This window comes from Cavia porcellus, unplaced genomic scaffold (assembly GCF_034190915.1).
Source record: "Cavia porcellus strain 051 isolate PalLab524CR breed Dunkin Hartley unplaced genomic scaffold, mCavPor4.1 scaffold_19, whole genome shotgun sequence".
In the NCBI taxonomy this organism is placed as follows: Eukaryota; Metazoa; Chordata; class Mammalia; order Rodentia; family Caviidae; genus Cavia; species Cavia porcellus.
Genome location: NW_026947502.1, coordinates 1,572,883 through 1,593,025, shown reverse-complemented (window position 1 = coordinate 1,593,025; position 20,143 = coordinate 1,572,883). Strand labels below are relative to the sequence as shown.

General features: G+C 46.5%; 1 protein-coding gene and 1 long non-coding RNA gene across 14 annotated transcripts; one reads left to right on the top strand and one right to left on the bottom strand.

Moving 5' to 3' along the window:
- Nucleotides 1-730: 730 nt before the first annotated feature.
- On the bottom strand, nucleotides 731-9,736 carry Hnrnph1 (heterogeneous nuclear ribonucleoprotein H1). 10 transcript variants are annotated; one of them, XM_013154869.3, is made up of 13 exons: nucleotides 9,602-9,736; nucleotides 7,808-7,963; nucleotides 7,459-7,602; nucleotides 5,817-5,955; nucleotides 4,690-4,868; nucleotides 4,530-4,601; nucleotides 4,340-4,473; nucleotides 3,999-4,134; nucleotides 3,490-3,549; nucleotides 3,309-3,398; nucleotides 2,548-2,640; nucleotides 2,062-2,111; nucleotides 731-1,477 (listed from the first exon to the last, which is right to left on the bottom strand). In XM_013154869.3, exons 1-12 carry the CDS (start codon nucleotides 9,696-9,698, stop codon nucleotides 2,062-2,064), a joined length of 1,350 nt encoding a protein of 449 aa, XP_013010323.1. In that variant the 5' UTR covers nucleotides 9,699-9,736; the 3' UTR covers nucleotides 731-1,477. The 10 variants fall into 10 exon arrangements, with proteins under 10 accessions (XP_013010323.1, XP_063086547.1, XP_063086548.1 ...); XM_063230477.1 differs by having other exon boundaries at nucleotides 3,339-3,398; XM_063230478.1 differs by lacking the exon at nucleotides 3,309-3,398 and having other exon boundaries at nucleotides 3,460-3,549.
- LOC106028130 (uncharacterized) lies at nucleotides 9,592-15,824 on the top strand. Of its 4 annotated transcripts, none has more exons than XR_010041000.1 (4): nucleotides 9,592-9,737; nucleotides 12,883-13,026; nucleotides 13,303-13,444; nucleotides 15,455-15,824. It is a non-coding gene; the product is annotated as an uncharacterized LOC106028130 (long non-coding RNA). The 4 variants fall into 4 exon arrangements; XR_010041002.1 differs by having other exon boundaries at nucleotides 12,883-13,038; XR_010041001.1 differs by lacking the exon at nucleotides 9,592-9,737 and adding an exon at nucleotides 10,466-10,801.
- The last annotated feature ends 4,319 nt before the right edge of the window (nucleotides 15,825-20,143 follow it).

Sequence of the window (20,143 nt, the reverse complement as noted above, 5' to 3'; positions counted from 1 at the left end):
AGCTGCAGTAAGGCCAAAGCCCCCACACCCAAGAATGTCCCCCCGATAGCAGGGGATGTGGCACCTCTCAAAGGCCTTTGGGGCACTCCATGCAAGTCTTCCACGTGCTGCCAGAGATAGACCTGAAGTGGCCAGCACTTCTGTCCATCGTGCTTAGACACAGCTAGGAGGAAGGTACACTCACCTTCCAGCACAGCCATCTCATCTTTGGACCCCCTGTGTGTCTACAAGGGCCTGGCGGCCATTCCCAAACCACAGCGGCCAGAGGGTCCACTCAGCATTCTGGGCCAGCAGTGTAAGGCTTTTCCGAAGCAAACCTCTCCGAGTTCAGCCCAGCAGTGTCATTTCAGTAACTGCAGTCAGTCAGGTTTGCTGTGAAACACTGGCAGGAGTCCGTGTTCTGCTGTGGACTACACTTTCAGGAACACAGCAAAGCAAGACACAGATTCCAACAGCCTGAAAACCGTGCGGCGTGTTTAAGTACAGTGCCTGGCATGGGCAAGGCCCTGGGGTCACAGCCCACCATCAGAGCCCCAGGCACCCTCACCAACCCCTCAGCCATAGCCAGAGCACCCAGACCAGGCTCAGCGCTGAAGTAACCTGCAGCTGAGAAGCCAAAGCTCTGTAATGGCAGGACTGTGGGGCTCCGACAGCCCAAGACATGACCCTGTACCTGGCTAGGGACAGGGCACCAGGACAGACACTCGGCAAGCTCAGACAAGGCAAAACGCAGTTTTTGAAAGATTTATTTGACAAGTTTCACTTAGCGCAATACACCTAAAAGGAAATCACAATACAATGAGATTTAAATCAAGGCCTCAGAATTTCATACAAACACCAAGACCGAATCCTAAGGTACTGGTATTGCGTCTCAAAAATTCCCCATTAACTTAAAAAAAAAAGCTTAAATTTACGTGCCTTACAGGTTATTAAATGAAACTAGAATTAACATGCCAAATGTTTTACTGTAATTGTAGACAGCTCCTCTACTGAATTTACAAACAGCATGTCTTTCAACATGCATCTGAACAGTGTTCTGTAACGTGGTATGAGCAACATGTAACATAATTCAACTGCGTTAACCTAATACACTTACTGCTTAAGTACATCCTACAATATAACTAACTTGAGAAAAGCTGAAAAGCATTTAACAGTTACAGTCTACTCAACTCTGATGTTATTTATATCCTGGATAACTTGTGTTCAAAAATAATGAACCTTGACTCTTGAAAACAATCCTGATTTTCACTGATAAGAGTAAGCATAAATCACAAGCTTGGGTTGCAAAAAACTGTTAAACTCAATGAAGATGTTTTTTCCTTTAAAAAAGTTGACCAGGAGTCAGTGAGCGGGAGGAGTTACATTCCCCAGCCACCACTCACACTGGACATGCTAGACACCCCTCCCATGCCGTTCACGCCCACGGATGCTCGGCTTCCACTACTGTAGTAGCTGCTGTCCACTGCTCCTTGGCTGCCTGCGAAGAGATCAATTTGACAAGTTAGTAGTAGTGTGGGCCAGCCAGTCAGGCAACTTAAAACACAGCATTCCAAGAAAAAGTTAAAAAGGTATACGAGTACAAATGGCTGCTGTCCAAGTGGCGAGAAGCACGTTTGGGAAAGGGGGATTCCGACTCCAAACAAGTCCCGATAACCCCTTTCTCTCCAGTACAAACTTGCCAGACTCTTGTGCTACCATTTAAACAGATTCTTCAGGATCAACGTGGAAAATTAAGTTTAAAGGAAAACTAGTGTTTTTCAAAAATTGCAAAATTACTTGATGTTTTTAAAGCTAAACAAGGCAGTTTTTAAAAAAATTTACCATAACGTTCACAATGTCCATCCAATGGCACTTATGAATAGGAGCACAGGGGAAGTCTCTTGCTTTTCCTATTCATAGTGAGCAACAAGTGAGCTGACAGCTGGACTAAAGGCCACTCACTGTGCCCACGGGCAGCCTCCACGGAGTTAAGTCAGAGCCACTGACCGCTAGAGATAGTGGTTTACAACATCAGCATCTGCTATTGGGAATTTAAGTTATATTTTTTGAGAAAATATTTACCTATGCAATGTTTGATTGAAAATCACTGGAGTTTTCCTGTAAAACTTGGTCTGCAAAAGGATTTTGTAGGGTAAGACTATCATACCAAAATCACCATTCTTTAGACCAATTGAAAAAAATAATAAAACCATCCCTAGGTTAACTGACTAGTGTTAAAATACGGTCCTGAACCCAACCACCATTCTATTTAAAAATCTTCAAAAATCGATTTAATGCTAACCAAGGCAGAAAAAAAAACCTAATGTTCTAACAAATGAAGGCAGATGTTTTCTGGCTCGACAGTATGTCAAAGTTCCAACGACTAAAATTCTTGTAACACTTCCCCCCCATGATTGTTTCTGAATAAGCTATTAAGAACAATTAGGATTAAAAGCACATTATTTAAATAACCCAATCTCACCAAACAAAAAGAACCCTGCATATTCCCAACTACAGAAATCTACCTAAGACTTATTCTAGGTGTGTGAAAAACGCACAAAAGCTTACCGTAGCCACTCATGCTGCTCTGGCCGCCGTAGCCGCCTCCATAGCCACCGCTCAGCTGCTGGCTGGCCGGGCCACCATAACTGGACTGGTTTGCTGTTAAGAGAACATTAGAGCCTCACTCCTCATGCAGTGTGGTACCTGGTGGTACCGGGCTTGTAACTCTAAGTCTATGATTTCCAGCCTCAACCCTCTATTGCTATAACCCGCTACCTGCCTTCTGCCTTGCCTGTGGTCTATATAACCAGACTAACCCTTCTGTTTATCTCAGCTAGTCACACATTTATGAACCAACTGATTCACATAACACACATCAGCAGGAATAAATCCACGATTCCACAGTAGTAGAGGCCTTGTGAAGATCTTAAAATGTGGTTAGGATTTAGTGGAGCAGCCCCTTTAGTCTGGTATGTTAAGCTCTATGTCAATACACAGGTATCAATCCACACCTAATTATGCCCACAAAGTTAATTTTAAGCCTGTTTTTACTAGTTTATATTTAATCTTGTGTATTCAATTTAACTAGTTCCATTCTATAATCCCCTCCCCCAAAGTACTTTAACGTAATTTTATCCTAAGCAGTTTTATGTAATGAATATTGATAGTACTAATTACAAAATTTATCCAAATTAAACTATTCTCTGCCTAAAACCTTTGTTAAGCTAACTTAAAATTTTTCTGCTAAATTCATTAAATATAATTAACTTACAATCAACTTATACAGATAAAATGTTTTGGTTTTTAAAAAAACTAACGATATTTACACAAGCCCATGCCTCCCATCATTTGGCTACCATAAGCACCACCGCTTGCTCCTGCTGTAGAATTCAAGAAGAGTTCTACATATCTGTGTTCTGAAATGAGAGAAAAGGCATACAAGGTTAGCTTAAAAAAAGACACTAAAGTGATATTTACACAAACCCATGCCTCCTAGCATTTGGCTACCGTAAGCACCACCGCTTGCTCCTGCTGTAGAATTCAAGAAGAGTTCTACATATCTGTGTTCTGAAATGACAAAAAAAGAAGTATGAAAATGCATTTTGATGAAACACAGAGTAAGCATTTTGAAAAGTTCTCATACAAGTTGATTCGTAAACTTCAAATACTTTTTGGTTCAAAAAATTAGCTACTTTTATAAAAACAAACTAGTCTCAACATTTATCTGAACTGTCAATGAAAGACAAACTTCACAACACAATCATATTATAAATTCCTCTTTTCTTTTTGAGACAACATCTTGCTATGAACTCACTATGTAGCTCAGACGGGCCTTGAACTTGCAGCAGTCCTCCTGTCTCTGCCTCTCAAGTGCTGGGGTTGTACAGGAATGTGTTACCACGCCCAGCCCTGCACACTAACTTTAAAAACCTACAAACTTCAACACATCCAAACCAACCCCCACCAGTGGAAATCGATTTTCTCATGCATCCTTAAAATGCTCTCATCACACTTACGCATATTTGCTTTGTCTTTTGACATGGCTGCAACAGCATCTTCATGAGTTGCGAATTCAACATCTGCTTCCCCAGTAACTCTCCCATCAGGACCTATCTCAATGTGTACTCTCACAGGGTTGAGCGGTGAAAAGAACTGCAACACATGACACACCAAAATATTCCTTTTGCAGTGCTGGGACTAAGCCCTGGACTCAGGCTTGTGAAGCAAGCACTCTACCAGTCAGCTACACCACAAGCTCAACTTTCTAACATGGAACATTTCATTACATGATGTTCACTAAGAGGCTTAGAGTTAAGTCTCACACTGAAATACCTGACTGAATCCACCTTGCACTTACATTATAAATGTCATTCTCGGTAGCTCGGTATGGTAATCCCCGCATGTGCACACAATGTCCAGTTGTGCTCTGGAAAGTAGAGCCACCATCCCCGTATCTGTGATCAGACATTCCTGAAAAACAGTAATTGAGGTCTAGATGAACGAAAGTGTAAGTATCCTCCAAGTGGGAAATTCAATTCTTACTTTACCTCTTCCAAATCTATCTGACCCAAATCCATAGCCATCATTATAGCCGTTGTAATCATCATAGCCTCCATAGCCTGAAAAACAAAAGTGCGATTAAGCAAATGCTGATACATAAGACAAAGGAGAAAAGAACAGTCCAGTATTATAGAGAGCATCACTCACCTCCACCGTAGGCACCACGCCTCATCCTCTCAAAGCCAGCTCCTCTGCCAATGCTGTTATACCCTCTGCCAGCCCCAGGTCTGTCATAGGGGCCTGGCCGCTGCATGGCCATAAGCTTTCGTGGCGGGTCATAGTGAGTTCTAACTTCAGCCCGACTGCTCTTAAAGATCTCAATATACCTAAAGCATTTTCCAAGAGGAAGGGAGTGGGGAGGGGAGAGAAAACATTAGTTCATTTCATATAGGTGCTTAGTTATACAAGAATACAATCTAGTCATAGCCATGAAACTGACTAATATTTAAAGCCAGATTTCTTACATTTGCATAGGCAATGACCAGAAATTCACTCAATAATAGAACAATATAATGTAAATTTAACAGGAAAATTAAAGTCACTCCTCTGAGACAGAGCCCAACCTTAGGGGTAGTGAGGAGCACTACAAATCAACAGTTCAGGAGGGAATGAATTCCACTCAACTTTCAACATTGCAACTCAGATCCACTGGCAGCATGTATAGCAAGTGGGCTCGAAAGCCAGCCTTCGCCAACAGTCCAGCCCACACTACACACTTCCTGTTGCCAAGAAAGACCCCAGCCTATGCTTTTAGTAGGAATCAGCATAGGTAAGCGCATGCTTCAATGAAAAATAGTCACAAGCAAAGAGAATAAAACCTTTTGTGACAATTTCTTGAAAGCTATGCTTATTAATACATATGCAGAATATTTATACAGCAAGAAAGTTTGTTGCATTTCAACTTTAAAAACAAGATCAGAAAGTATCACATTTTCTTATGGTAATATTAATTTACTAGTTGGGTGTTATTACAGCTAAGCCAGGTTTGCATTAATTTTTTAAAGCCATAGTCTCTCAACTCCAGTGACTGGGGCTAATAAATTAAGAATCTTATAAAATCCTAAAGTAAATCAAATAGGTGACAATTTTAAAACCTCAAATTCAGTTTGAATGTAATATAGGACAATGACAGAGAAGTTTGAAATGGTGGCAAAAGATCAATTAATGGGGACAAGGTAATGGACAGATAGATTTCTTCCTCTTAAGCAGAGAGAATATGGATTTAACTGTTTACCATAAGAAAAGTGACAAATCCACCAGCCATCCATCCCCACCTGTGCCCTATTCTTTCCTTGTGTTTCTTTAGAGCCTTTTCAGCTATTTCCTGTGAAGCAAACTGCACGAAGGCCTCCCCCGTACTCCTCCCCTGGAAGTCCACCGGCAATGTTATCCCATTTGGCACGATTTCCAACCCTTCAACCCAAGGACAAATAACCCCAGTAGGGGGGCAATATTAACATCACAAGCCCAGAAATGATTCTTCTTATAGCTTTAAATAAACCAGAACTTTAACTTTAGGTGAACGGTATGTTTTTCAACAAGTACTCTTTAAAAAGGCATTGCAATAATATGAAGTTCCACTATTAAAAGTACAACACAATTCTTAACACATCCCATGGGGCGCAGTATGCATTTACATTTTTAAAAACTTGCTGCTTCACATAGGGTGCATTAAGAATTCAACAGTAAACACTTATCTATGCAATCAACGTATTGTCGAGAATTACACAATTAAGATAATAAAGTTTCAAGCATTAAAACAAGTTTTACTACATTTAAGACACCTTTTACCTCATTTTATATTTCAATGCTTTAAATTATTGGAACTTCAAGTTTTTATAAAAAGTACACAATTAAACATTTTATATACAAATTCAAACAGTAAATCATATAATCAACAAACATACAATCTAAAACTTTGAACAAACTATCTACACAGCACAGTCATGCATTCTTATGTTCTAACAGTAGTATGATTCACTTCTGGAAATTCCGTTTATGAAAAATCCTTTCCGTGGATACATTCCCAAGCTTACAAAAAGGACTTAAAGCACTTTCCTAGAAGATATGAAATTATGTTCATATTTAACGTTGACAGATAGCATTCAATTCTCACCAATTTAGATAAAACAAAACAGACTTGATTTCAAAAATTCTGACAAAGTATTAGGACTTGGTACATTTTCATCTAATAGTCAAGACTTTAATACTATATAAACCATGAAAGGATTTCTTGCTTAATTCCAGCTTATCACATCAAGAGTATTAATGGTACTTAAAATACATGATTGTAACATTCTGCTAAACATGCAATCTTATCAGCTCTTCAGCATAAAAACATTCAAATACTTTAGGCCCAGAACAATTTCAAAGTACTTTCTATGCTGTTAACTTCAGAATACTGAGAAAAGCAAACTATACTTGCTGAACTTGAGTTTCAGTTAACATTTCATACAGGATGACTAAACTAAGCTCTTCCTATGTTTTTTTTGGGGGGTGGGGAATACATAGAGAACTAAACCATTAGATAAGTATTTATGGTTCTACGACCTAAGTGTCTTATAACAGACATAGTATCACCCTAACTCATTCTAATCTAAAGGTACAGGAGCTTACCTTTAATTGAAATACTCTGCTAAACAGCATGAGAAAAGTAGTGAAAACTGTAGAGGGTAGTCTCAAAAGATCTACTCTGAACTAAGACACTAAATATAGGCAAAATTAACATTTTGGAAGTACTTCTGATTTCCACCTTTAAGATGGGCGTAAGTTATTTGAAGGTCTCCCAGAAGATAGTAATCTCATCTGCATATACTCACAACCTATTTGGTACCTAGACTATTAAACTGTAACATCTACTCAATCAAGTTGCCAGAAGCTAGCCAGAACTCACTGCTCAGCAACAAGACCACATACCTGAGAAGAACTGAACAATTTCTTCCTTGCTACATCCAAAGGGGAGTCCTCTAAGCCGTACAAAGCCATCATTGGCCGTGTCAGGACTATTTGGACCAGTATGCTTCAACACCCAATCCATTTCAACGTTGTTTGACTTGAATACTGAAAGAGGTGCTTAGAATTAGTCAATTTTGGAAAGTCAGAGAACAAAGTTCAGATTTCCTGGGTGTTTAGGTAAGCTAGGAAGAGCTGCCAATAACTCCCTTAGATGACCATTTCCATGCGGTCAAATACCTAAAATTCAGAAGGGGATGAGATCTCTATGTGTTTAACATTGTATTTGTTACTAGGGCAATGTAAATCAAACCTTCAACATATCTGTGTCCCATAGTTTCTCTGTCTTTTTTCAGGGCCAATTTGACTTCATCTTCTGATTCAAGTTCAACAAAAGCCTCGCCACTCGGTCTGCCTTCTCTGGTGTAGATGAAACGAATACCTTGAGCCCCATTTTGAATTTTGCAGTCTGGAAAGAAAATAACCGTTAATACAGAATTTAAAACCCAAAACCACCTCTGGGTAATACAAGTGAGAGTATTTTCACCTGGTATGATGATGCACTCCTGTAACCCACCATGCAAAAGGCTAAGGCAGGAAAACTACCAGTTTAAAGCCAGCTTGGGCTATATAATGACAGAGACTCAAAAAACAAAAAAAAAAAAAATACTTTCGACCCAGGATTTAGCTTAGTGGTACAGCATCTGCCTGGCAAAGCAACCGAGGTCCTGAGTTCAATTCCCAGGACCAAAAAAAAGAATAAATAAAAAAAGAGCAATTCCAACAAAAAGAATACTTTCATCGGGATGTGGTGATGCACTCCTGTAATCCCAGCACTTGGGAGACTGAAGGAATCATTTGCAAGTTCAAGTCTAGCCTGAGCTATTAAGTGAACCCAAATTCAGTGTGAACTGCATAGAGACCCTGTCTCAAAAAACCAAAACCAAACCGAATAAAAACTTTCACATCAGGGGCTGAGGATTTAGCTCAGCGGCATAAGTACCAGCCTTGCAAGCAGGCAGTCGTGAGTCCGATCCTGGTACCGATAAAAATGAAAAAGACAAAAAAAAAAAAAACTTTCACATCACTAGGTAAGTCATTTGCAAAGCCAAAAATGGCCCAAGATACACTATCAACTCTTACGTGTCTGTCTTCAGCATTTAAACTACCATTCTCTCACCCCTATCTTACAAGCTAAGTGGTACAACTTTAATGACGGCTCTAACAGTCTGTGCCATTTAAAGCCTCGACCCCACGCTGGCCCTAACTAGTAAGTGGAGGTGCTCCTGCCTAAGCCTCGAGTGATGAGATTACAGGCACATACATGCCTATACAACCAGCATAAATACTTTTCTCTAAATTTTCCGGAAAAAAAAAAACACATCTGGATCTCGAATTTACGACGCTTCAAGTGCTGGTCTGGGTACTCTTTCAGAATTGCCTTACCAGCAGCCACATGATAGTATCTCACTTGATACTCACCTGAGAGGGTATTAGTGTTACCAAGCTACAATGCTCCAAGGTGCACAGCTGAAGCCAAACCCAGTCCTGCCTCCCGCACAAAGGGCTTCCAGTATACTCAGTTCTTGTATTATACAACTAATTCAGATACAAGTGTCTTTCCCCTACCCTGTAATTTTCGAAACACAACTTTTTTTATCTACTCCTACACTAATGAAAAAGACAAGACGATTGCGGTAGAAATTACTCAAGGAACTTACGCGATGCGCAGGAAAAAAAAAAAAACAGGTTGACAAAAGCCCCGCTCCAGGGTCCTCAGAGGTAAACAGAGCAACATCAAGAACTCCGCGAGCAGGACCTCCTCCATCGCCGCGGCTGCACCAGGAGAGCGCCGAGCGCGAACCGACACCTGCCTTCCCCGGGCAGACGCCAGCCCGCCACACGGTAAGCCTCGGCGCCGCTCAAGATGGCGAGGGCGCGCTCGTCCGTCCCTGCGCATCCTCTCGGCGGACGCCACAGCCACGGCCGTGACGACGCAGCTCCGGGCCCGGACTCTCGTAGTTTCCATTGCGCAACGGGCGGCGGGCGCGGGGGGCCGAAAGGGGGCGCCCGCGACCCCGCCGCCCGCGGCTCTTGCCGCACTCACCGGAGAAGAACCGCTGCACCTCGTCGGCCGAGCAGGACCAAGGCAAACCCCGCACCTTCACCACGAACCCCTCTCCGCCTTCGGTGCCCAGCATCATCGTCTCCTACAGGCTCCCGGCGTCCAGGCGGGCTGCAAGGTGAGCGTGCCGATCGGGCCCGGGAAACGGCCCCCGCCGTCCAGGCGCCCCGTGGCCCCGCGCGCGGACGCCCCGTCCCGCCCCGCGACCCGCCGAGGCCACGCCGAGCACCGGGGACCGAGGCCCCAAGCCGAGGGGGCCCCGGACGAGGTCCGGCGCCAAGGCGAGGAAATGGCGGCGACGCTTCCGCTCCGCCTCCTCCGACATCTCACACAATAGAGTTGGCGCGGCCTGCAGGCCGCGGCGCCGCCGCCGGAGCGCAGCGGTCACCCGCAGCTCCCAGCGGCGGCGCGTAGCTTACCAAGACCCTCTGGGCTCCACCAGAGACTGCGGGGCAAGAGATCGTCCAAAAACCGAACCCCCCGCGGTAGCGGGGAGACAAACAAGGACCCACAGACACTCACCTACCCGAACAACTCTGACGCGGCTGAGAAGAAATGGCCAACGGGCGCCTGCGCAACCTAAATAAGGGCCCTTGAGCGAGCTCTGCGCACGCGCAGCCTGTGCCGGAGCCACCGCCCCCTGCGTCACAGACTGCTGAGGCGCATGCGTGCTTTCAAAGCTGTTCCCTCCTCCTACCCGCCGCTGCTTCCACGCTTGCGTTTGGGTCTCAGCTGCCCCCCCACCTCCAAAAACTCGCGGGACGCTTTTTGCGCCTGCGCCTTCCCGCAAATATTGAATTTGAGCCTTGACGGTTTCGAATTTAATTGTATGCGCATGCGTCTTCCTTCCAACGGGTCTTTCTCCAGCCCGCCGAAGTGGGGGAGGGGCGCAGCGGCCGTCCTTCCTTCTGGAAACGGTCTGGGGCTCGGGATCCGGCTGAGGCGCCCTCCTCCGGCCCTGGCCCTCCGGGCAAGTTGGGCGCGGCCCTCCTCTGCCTCCCTACACCTCTCCTCGCCTCGCTGCTCTCGCCCTTCCCGCAGCAGCTGGAGTTGAGCGGCCCCGGGGTGGCGGACCAGGAGCACGGGTTTCCGAGGAGATGGAGAAAGCGGAAGCCTTGGCCGGGGACGCTGCTCAGCTCACGGCGCCTGCCGGCCAGCGCAAACTCATAAATTCGATCCCCGGTACCAGACGAAAAAGAAAACAACGGGATTCTCTTGAATTAGTTCTTTTCTTTGTTTTTAATTGATTTTTTGGAGATTGGGGAGGGGTCTCACTGTGTAGTCTCGGCTGGCCTCGAACTCGTGGTAGTTCTCCTGTGCTGAGGTGACAAGTGTGCGCCACCAAGCCCGACTTACTTCCTTATTTTTTCTTTAAAGTCATCTTACACCCTACGTGCTTCTGTGGTGCCTGTGGTCCCAACTACTAGGCAACATAGTGTTGTCTCGAGAAAGATAGCTGGCCATTTAGGGACTTGGTGAGGCTCTGTCTCAAAATAATGAAAGTAATAATCTGTGGATGTTCAAATTGATCTCAAACTTAATGGCAATTCTCCAGCCTCAGCTGCCCAAGTGCTAGGGTTACAGGTGGGAGCCACCACACTCAGCTAAGAAAAGGAAATCTAATGTATGATTCTCATAGGAGGATAAGATGATTTCCTTAACATAGGTGTCTAGAAGTCAGTTACTCCTTGAAAGGCTCTGAGTGTTTTTACTGCTAGTGACAGTAGACTTTCCTCACTCGACAATCCTCTGCTGTGTGAGCTTTCTGTGACTTGAGAATCCCCTCCCCTCTAAGTTGTGCTAATTTAATACGGAAAGAAAACAAACTGTCTCTCATTTGCCTTTGTTTGATAACTAGTGAAGTAAAATAAATGTAGCATAGCCCAATTTTCTCATATCATTTATCAGAATATTTAAAAGTTTTCTCAAACAAAAAATGTTTTCTCGTATAAAAGTTCAACTTCCTTCTTCAGGCTCCTTGGCCTTGGTACTCTTCCCTTCTAGAGCTAAGGAACCCTAACTAACCCCTCACCCAGGGTTTTTGCACAGCACTGCCTCCCCAGCCTGTTGTTTTTAAGACAGGGTCTCACTGAGTCTCAAAATCACCTAGACCAGGCTCAAACTTGCAGTCTTCCTGCTTTGGCCTCCCAAAATTCTGGGATTTCAGGCGTGTAGTTCCACACTCAGGTTGAATTAGGTGATATTAAGAGTAGCAGATACCTAGGCGTGGTGTGCATGCCTGTAATCTCAGCATTTTGGAGGCGGAGGCAGGAGGCTCCATGAGTTCAAGGCCAGCCTGAACTTCAGAGTTAGACCCTGCCTGCCCCCAAAAAAGTGACATTGCATCCTCACCCACCTGATTCACTGGATGTGGCATATGTGATCTTTCCCAGTCAAAATGACCATGAAAACTCGGCATGGTGGTATCCGTCTATAATCCCAGTACTTGGGAGGCTGAGGCAGAAGGATCCCTCAGAGTTCGAAGCCAGTCAGTAGTACATAATGAGTTGAAAACCAACCTGGATATAGACCCTAAAAACTCGGGGAAAAAAAAAAAATGACCATGAGAGGTAAATATTTTGAATCCAGTCAGGACATTGAGACAACCAGCACAATACAATTAAAGACAGTCACAAAAGAGGGCTTCCAGAACTGCTTTAGAAAGTGGAAAAAGGGCTGGGGATTTCACTCAGCGGCATAAGCACGTGGCTTGCAAGCAGGTGGTCGTGAGTTTGATCCCCAGTACTGATAAAAAGGAAAAAAAAAAAAGTGGCAAAAATGCAATTATGGTGCCCTGGATTATACCAGTTCTCTGTAATGAATGTAGTCATTATGTATCGCAAATTTGTACAATAAGACAACACTACATAAAGCAATACAACAGTAAAACATACAGTAAAAATTTTGAAACAAATCCATTAAGAAAAAGGCCAGATGTGATTGCACATGTCTTTAATCCCAGGATTTGGGAGACAGGAAGACTAACTCATTCAAGGCCAGCCTAGGCTACATTTCAAGACCCTGCCTCAAAAAGCACTATAATTGGAGTTGGGGATTTAGCTCAGGGGCATAAGCGCCTGTCTTGAAAGCAGGCAGTTGTGAGTTTGATCCCTGGTACTGATTTAAAAAAAAAAAAAAAAAAAAAAAAAAAAAACTATAATCCCAGCACTTAGGAGGCCGAGGGAGGAAGATCATTGCACATTCAAGGTCAGCCTGGACCAGACTACTAATTTTTTTTCTTTTTTTTTTTTTTTTGGTACCAGGAATGGAACTCAAGACCATGTGCTTGTAAAGCAGGCCCTTATGCAGCTGAGCTAAATCCCTGATTGCAGTCTGGATTAGAAAATCAACTGAAGGCCAGCCTGAGCAGCATAGCAAGACCCTGTGTCGAAAAAGACCAAAAAAAAGTAACAATATGAGTAAATGTTTTGGTTTTTTGTTTTTGTTTTGTTGAGATGGGATCTCACTATGTAGTTCAGACTGGTGTTGAGCTTACTTTGTAGCCCAGGCTGGTTTCAAACTTGGGGCAATCCTTTTGCCTCAGCCTCCTATACGTTGGTTCATGAGCTTAATTCTTTGCATGATTATGGTCACAAATCTGATTGTACAAGAACCAAATCAAGTCCAGTGGTTAAGTTCACGTTGACCTTATGAGAAACTTGCACTTCTGGCTTGCTTTGCAGATTGATGCATCTTCTCAGGAGAGTGTTCTCGGCTTGAGCTGTGGAACCATTAATGAATGTTTGATGAGAAATGGGTTGTGCACCGGGGCCCCTGAAATCCAAAGAGCTCTGCATTCAGCAGCACATAAAATGCTGTGATTTTGTAAGTAGCACACACTTTCTTTCTGAGTTTGTAGACCTGCGGTCCAGGGGCTGGCAAGGGTGCAGGATGAGGGAAGCAAGCACTGGCTGGATCTGAACCCTAAGGAGCCGGCCCTGCTCGCCAGGCTTGCAGTGGTATCACAGAGGCTGCATTTATAAAAATAGGAAGCAGGACTGGGACTCAGCAACACAACGCTTACCTGGCAAGCATGCACACTTGAGTCCGATTCCAGTATCAATAAGTGAATGAATAAATAAATAGGGTGCTGTGGCTTACGTCCCAGAGGCTCTGCAACCCAAAGCCACAGTCTGTGTCCCCAGAGCTCGCTGTGCCACAGGATGGCAGGAGGCCTGGCGCACTAAGAAAGTGCACAGAGACCCACAAAGTAACCAAGCTGACTGCTGTAATGAATGCCCTCGACAGGGAGCCCACTCCCGAGATCAAACTCATGACCAGGAGCTTGCAAGGCAGGCACTTATGCCGCTGAGCTAAATCCCCAGCCCCGTGAACTCATTCTTAAGGGCAAAACCTTCAGAACTTAATCTTTGCCGGTGGAACCCAGGATCTGCACACTGAGCTATCTCCCCAGCACATTTTTTTAAAATGTATTTTGAAACTGGGTGTGTGCTGCCTACCAGCTCTCAACTTCCCCTCAGAAGGACACTGACAGGGTGGGAGAATAAAAGAGACAAAAGCTCAAGTCCTCTCTCCTGATGGGAGGAAAGGAGCTGCTCAACCACTGTAGCATGGCTTTTGTTTTGTCTTTTTGAAACAGGGTCTCACTATGCAGTTCAGGCTGGACTTGAACTCACTTTGTAACCCAAGCTGGCCTCGAACTTGCTATGATCCTCCTGCCTCAGCCTCCCAAATGCTGGGATTTCAGGCGTGCACCACCAGGCAGGGGTTTATAGCATATTTATTTATATATATTTATAATATTTTTATAATGGTGAGTAGCTTTCCAGGTACAAGGCATGCTTATCATTTGACAACCTGAACTGTAACAGGTCTAACAACCCTGAAAAGCCAGTATTAAATCTATCAACGTTATCTAACAGAACCACAGGCGTTGGCCCTGTAGCTGAAAGAAGCCACATGGGTGGAGCTCGTGGCTTCCCTCCCCTGCCCCTGGCTGTGAGAAGCCAGAGGTGCTTCTCCCTGTCAGTGACACTTCAACAGTCTGTAGAGGTGCAGGTAGATTTGTTCTGTTTTGTTTTGCTAGTTTTGTTCTAAACTGTTTTTGCTCCTGCTAAGTATATAAATTTATAGTTTCTTCTTCTGGAAACAAACAAGAAATTTAGCAAGCTGTATAGCCTCAATGTATTTAAAACTAAAACTGGTATAAGAAAGCAAAAACGAGCTAAATAAATGTGGGTATATTGATCATAAATTTGAAGCAAGTACCCCTGAAGTAAACAATTTTGAAAAACAAGATTTTGAGGGGCTGAGGATTTAGTTCAGCAGTGTAAGTGCCGGTCTGGCAAGCACAATGTCATGAGTTCGAACCCTGGGGTGTGTGTGTGTGTGTGTGTGTGTGTGTGTGTGTGTGTGTGTGTGAGAGAGAGAGAGAATTTATGGATCAGATATCAAGACTTACTACAAATCCATAGTGAGGGGGCTGGGGATTTAGCTCAGTGGCATAAGCACCTGCCTTGCAAGCAGGCAGTCGTGAGTTCGATCCCCGGTACCGATAAATAAAATAATCCATAGTGAAATAGTGTTATGCTGGAGCCAGCCTATTACCAGCTCATGAAAGCTAAATACTGAATTTTTAGGGTTTTTTTTATTTTTTAATTTTTAGTTTTACAGTTGGTTGTATTCATATTAGTTGTTTGAAATTGTCTCTTGTGAGAACACCCGGCAGGGCTGTTGTGGTTCACACAGCCCGGAGACTGGTTCTACAGGCTCAGTGGGGCTTGCGTCACAGCTCCTGGGAGGCAGGGCCCCAGCTGGTACCTCCACCCCAGCAGCTGCAAAACGCCCAGAACCCTGTGTTTCCCTCTCTTCTAGGCTGTGAGTGAATAACCTGAGTGATAGCTGCTGCCAGGGCAGCCCCCGCACAGAGGAGGGGCCAGTGTCTTCACGGATTGGAATCATCTCAGCCAGTGTACCCCATTTTTTGTGGGCTCTTAAAGCCTTAAACACCATTTATTTGTATTTTCAAAGGCCAACTATTGACAAATTAAAGCGCCTGCCTTGCAAGCCGGCGGTCGTCAGTACTGATAAAAATGAAAAAGACAAAAATAAATAAATAAATAAATAAATAAAATCATGCAGAGGGAAGTCCTTTGTGGTCCTCCCAACACACTCACAACCATTAATGTGCTCCCTGATGCAAGTCCAAAAAAATAAATACAGTAGTCAGAACTACAACAAGCAATCTACATGTGTGTGTGGTTCTTGAGAAGCTGTTTGCTCCTGTCTAATACCTGATAAAATCAGTACACCTCCCCCCCTTGTTTCCCCAAGTTCTCCGGCTTCTGTGTGCTTCATGAGAAGTGATAACTGATACCATCCCTCACTGCTGTTTCTCCTTACCCCGTGTGCCAGGTAGAGACTACAGGCCAAGCACCCAGCAGGCCAGGGCAGTCCTGGAGCACACTTCCTGAGGCACTGGGCAACAAAGCCCATGGCTGGGGAACCCACCTGGCCTGGACCTGCTTTCCTCCTGGAGCCCTCTGCAGCAACGTCAGCCCAGGGCTGGGACACCCATTTCTAGACACAACTGAAAAAGGTAGCTGGGTGACAGCTTTCACCCAGTCCTACCCCACAGGCACCTAGGGGACTTTGGAGCCAGCCCTAGTCACAGGCAAGGGGCCCAGTGGTGCCCAGCTGAGCCCCGTACCAGCCCACCCCGGGAGGACCTTCCTCACACCAGCCCTGGTCTCACTGGCTCTTGGGTGCCTGTGCTCTGAAATCAGGAACCTGGGCAGGGCCCAGCCAGGACACCAGAACGGGTCCTGGGCCCCGATACACTGCTTCATGCATAGGCTTGGTTTGGTTGCGAGGAGCTCAGTGCAGGCCAAGGTATAGCTAGGGTCTACGGCACTGTCTACCATGCACATGACCCTGTGTATGACCGCAGCGCCTCTCCCTAAGCTCTGTACCTATAAGACTTCTTGGTTTGCAGTTTTTCAGCATGTGATTGTCATTTGTGGTACTGAAGCATGAACCCAGGACCTAGTGCACAGGAGCCAAGCACTGTGTTCTGTTTTTTGAGACAAGGTCTTGCTATGCAGTTCAGGCTGGCTTTGTACTCACTACATAGCCCAGGGTGACCAAATGATGATCTGCCTCAGCCTTCCAAGTGCTGGGATTATAGGTGTGAGCCTCCACATACTCTGCAAGGAAACTGTGCCTGCTGGCTTCCCTGGCCTTTATCAGGTTTTTGGGGAGGGGCAGGGCCTAGCTGCGCAGTTCAGGGGAACTCATGTGGATCCTTTTGCCTCAGCTTCCTGAGAGTGCTGGGATTACAGGCATGCTGCCACCACACCTGTTGGGTTTGGTTTTGTGGAGGTTTTTGTCAAGGTTAAACTGGGCTCCTAGCAGGAAATGAGCTTCTTCTCCGGTTTTTGTTTTGTTTGTTATGAAAAATCAAATGCAAGACCTCAGGCTTGCCAGGCAGGCCCTGTCACAGAGCTAAATCCCCAGCCCTCTCCCCCTCTGCCTCTCCTCCCCTACCTTCCTTCTCCCCCTTCCCTCCCCTCCTTTCCCTCTCCCTCCCGCCCCTCCGTTTTGTTTTGAGATTGGCTCCCTGTTTTTATTGAATATTTGGTAACACTGACCGGTGCAGGCACCCGGTCGGACCTTTGCTCTAAGTGAGGGGTTGGTTCTCTGCCCGCTCCTTTCCAAGTCTCACCGTTGAGGCAAACGTCCTTGAGTCTGCACAGGAACACGGTGACCACGCACTGGTCCTCAGCAACTGCAGCGAGTGAGCCTGCACTCCGGTGCACCTGGACTCCGGTGGAGCTAGAGCCAGCGCCCTGGTTCGTGCAGCTCCACAGCCCCGCGGGCGGAAGCGGCCCTCGGGGGGCCGCATTCAGGAGGAGAGGGTCTGGAGCCTTGGCTGTCAGATGGGTCCACTGGTGGAAACGGGTAATTGCGGCAATGCGCATGCTGCGAACGCAGGCCTGGTGGCGGAACTTTGGCACGCACGTCTGATCCCAGCACCTGGGAGGCCAAGGCAGGAGCATGCACGGCAAGTTCAAGGCCAACCTGGATTACACAGTGAGACTTTGTCTCAAAACGAAACAAAACAAGTAAAAAACAAGCTGTGCTGGCGCTGGGCTCTGGTGTGGGGTACCCCGACCCGCGAGGTGACCGTAGGGGGTTCAGCTCCCCAACAGCAAGCAGCAGAGACCCGGAGGGCCCGGGCTTCCTCGGCAACTGCAAGTCTGTTAAAGGAGAGCAGGAAAGCAGAAACTGACCGGCAGAACCTGGAGGAAGCAGCCTGGCCCGCTGAGGAGCGAGCTTGGCCGGTCCACGCGGCAGCAGAAATTGGGGCCCGGGCAGAGCACGCCGGCAAATGGGAAATAACCTCCCTGCTTCTCCCCAGCAACGCTGCGCGCGCTCCCCCATTCCGGCTGCCTCCGGCCCTCGCGCACACAGCTGTTAAAGACTTTTTGAGGCAAGGTCTGTGGGGCTGAGGCCGGCCTCGAACTCAAGAGAGTTTCTTGCCTCAGCCTCTAGAGTGCTGGCATCTTTTTTATTTTATTTTACTTTATCGGAACCAGAAGGGGCTTGCAGGCCTCGCCGAGCCGGACCGCGGAGGTCCGCAGCATAGCGTGCGCTTTCGGACCCTCGGGGCTGAGCGGCGGCGGGCTTGGGTTCGGGTTCCGGGCGGCCTGCGCAGAACCTCTCCGACAGCCCCGAGTCCGCTGTGCGGCCCTGCCGGCCGGGGGAAGGTAGGAGTCTGCAGGGGCAGCGCTGGGCCTGGCCAGCAGGGGGCGCCAGGGCCCGCGCCTGCAGGGCAGAGGCTGCGCCTCGCCTCACCTGTCCCTCCAGCCGCCGGGCACCCCAGCAGCTTCAGCCTCCCAAGTGCCGATGCGCCACCGCACCCGGTTTAAGTACAATTTTTTTTTTGTCTTTTTCGTTTTTACCGGTACCGGGGATCAGACTCACGACTGCCTGCTTGCAAGGCAGGCGCTTATGCCACTGAGCTAAATCCCCAGCCCCGTACAATTTTTATGTTTTTATGTATAAATTACATTTTTAAAATTAAAAATGAAGATTAAGGGCTGGAGATGTGGCTGAGTGGCAGAACTCTTGTTTTGCATGCCCAAGGCCCTGAGTTCCATCCCCAGCACCACAAAATACTATGTTCTGAGTACAGGCACCAACTCCCCGCAAAGAAGGTAAATGTGTACACACATGTGCTGCGCTAACACAATAGAAGCTTTTTTGTTATAATTGTTTTTCAGACAGGGTCTTGCTGTGTAGTTCAGGCAGAACTCAAACTAGAAGCAATCCTGTCTCAGCCTCCAGAGTATTAAAATTACAGTTGTGCCCCACCAAGTGTGACTGCAAGGTGCCATTTTAACCGCAAGCCTTGGATTTGATGTGGGAATTTTGCATTAAACCAAGGCTTGAACCCGAGCTGTATCCCTGGCCTTTTTTTTATCCTTTCTGCTGAGACAGGATAAGCTAAGCTGTGACATTGCCCAGAAGGGGCTCAGCCCACCCCCCTATACTGGAGGTGCAGGCGCATAGCCCAGGTAAAGCCCAGGTAAAGCCCAGGCCTGCCTGCTGGCTCTGGCTTCACACCCCCACCCCCGTGGGCCTTCTGATGCTGCCTGCAGCCCTAAGTGCCTTGGCCCAAGTCCCCCCAGAAGCAAAGCGTGAGCCTGGTGCTGCTGCTGGCACTGGCCACATGGGTCCAGGAACAAGCAAGAGTTGGTGGAGTGCCCACGTTGGAGTCCGAGCTGGGGAGTAGGTGGTCAGGTCTGTTCTGAGTGGCACTAGGTCTCCTTCTCCCAGGCTGCTCCCCTGGGTTGAGCGAGTTCCGAGAGGCTGAGCAGGAAGCTGCAAAGTGGACAGCCACAGCGAGAGAGCAGAGCCATCCACCTGAAATCCCTGACAGTCGTTCTGCCAAATGCAGCCTGCAGCCCTGAAAATGCTTAAAATATGAAACATGTCACCTGATGAGAGATTTGGAAACATCATGCAGGAGAGGAGGACACAGTGGGCTGGGCTGATTGGGCTTGAGAAGAAGGCGTGCATTCAAAGTGACGGGAGCTGGGCATGGCAGTGCACGTCTGGGAGGCTGAGGCAGGAGGATTACATTTGAGCTCACCCCCGGCAACCTAGCTACTCGGTGAGAGAATTTGTCAAAAAATAAAATAACATATAGAAAATCTTTTTAAGAAGTGTTAAATAAGAAAACTAAAGTCATTGGGGGAACATCTCACCAACAGGGTAGATTTAAACGTCTTGGAGCTGAGTAAAATCAGCAAGACACTGAGAAGGTGCAGCTGTGTGCAGACAGAGATCAGAAGCATTTGGGGCCAGGGGTGAATGAAGCTCAAGGCCTTAAGAGGCCCTTGGTTCAGTTCTTAGCACCCTAAAATAGCCAAGAAAAGAAAAAAAGCAGGTGGTAAGACCATGTTCTGAGAGGAGGAGCAGGAAAGTTCAGGAGAGGACAGAGGAGGGGCTCATGGGCTAGGGTGGGGAAGAAGAGGGGGAATTCTGAAGCGGGAGGTT

What these genes read in the sequence shown, in the direction of transcription:
- Hnrnph1 (XM_013154855.3), bottom strand. Translation starts at nt 9,698, where the DNA reads ATGATGCTGGGCACCGAAGGCGGAGAGGGGTTCGTGGTGAAGGTGCGG. An exon ending in GTCAGATAGATTTGGAAGAG is followed by an intron (nt 4,474 to 4,529) that starts GTAAAGTAAGAA and finishes TCGTTCATCTAG; the next exon opens with ACCTCAATTACTGTTTTTCA. An exon ending in CCGAGAATGACATTTATAAT is followed by an intron (nt 4,135 to 4,339) that starts GTAAGTGCAAGG and finishes CATGTGTTGCAG; the next exon opens with TTCTTTTCACCGCTCAACCC.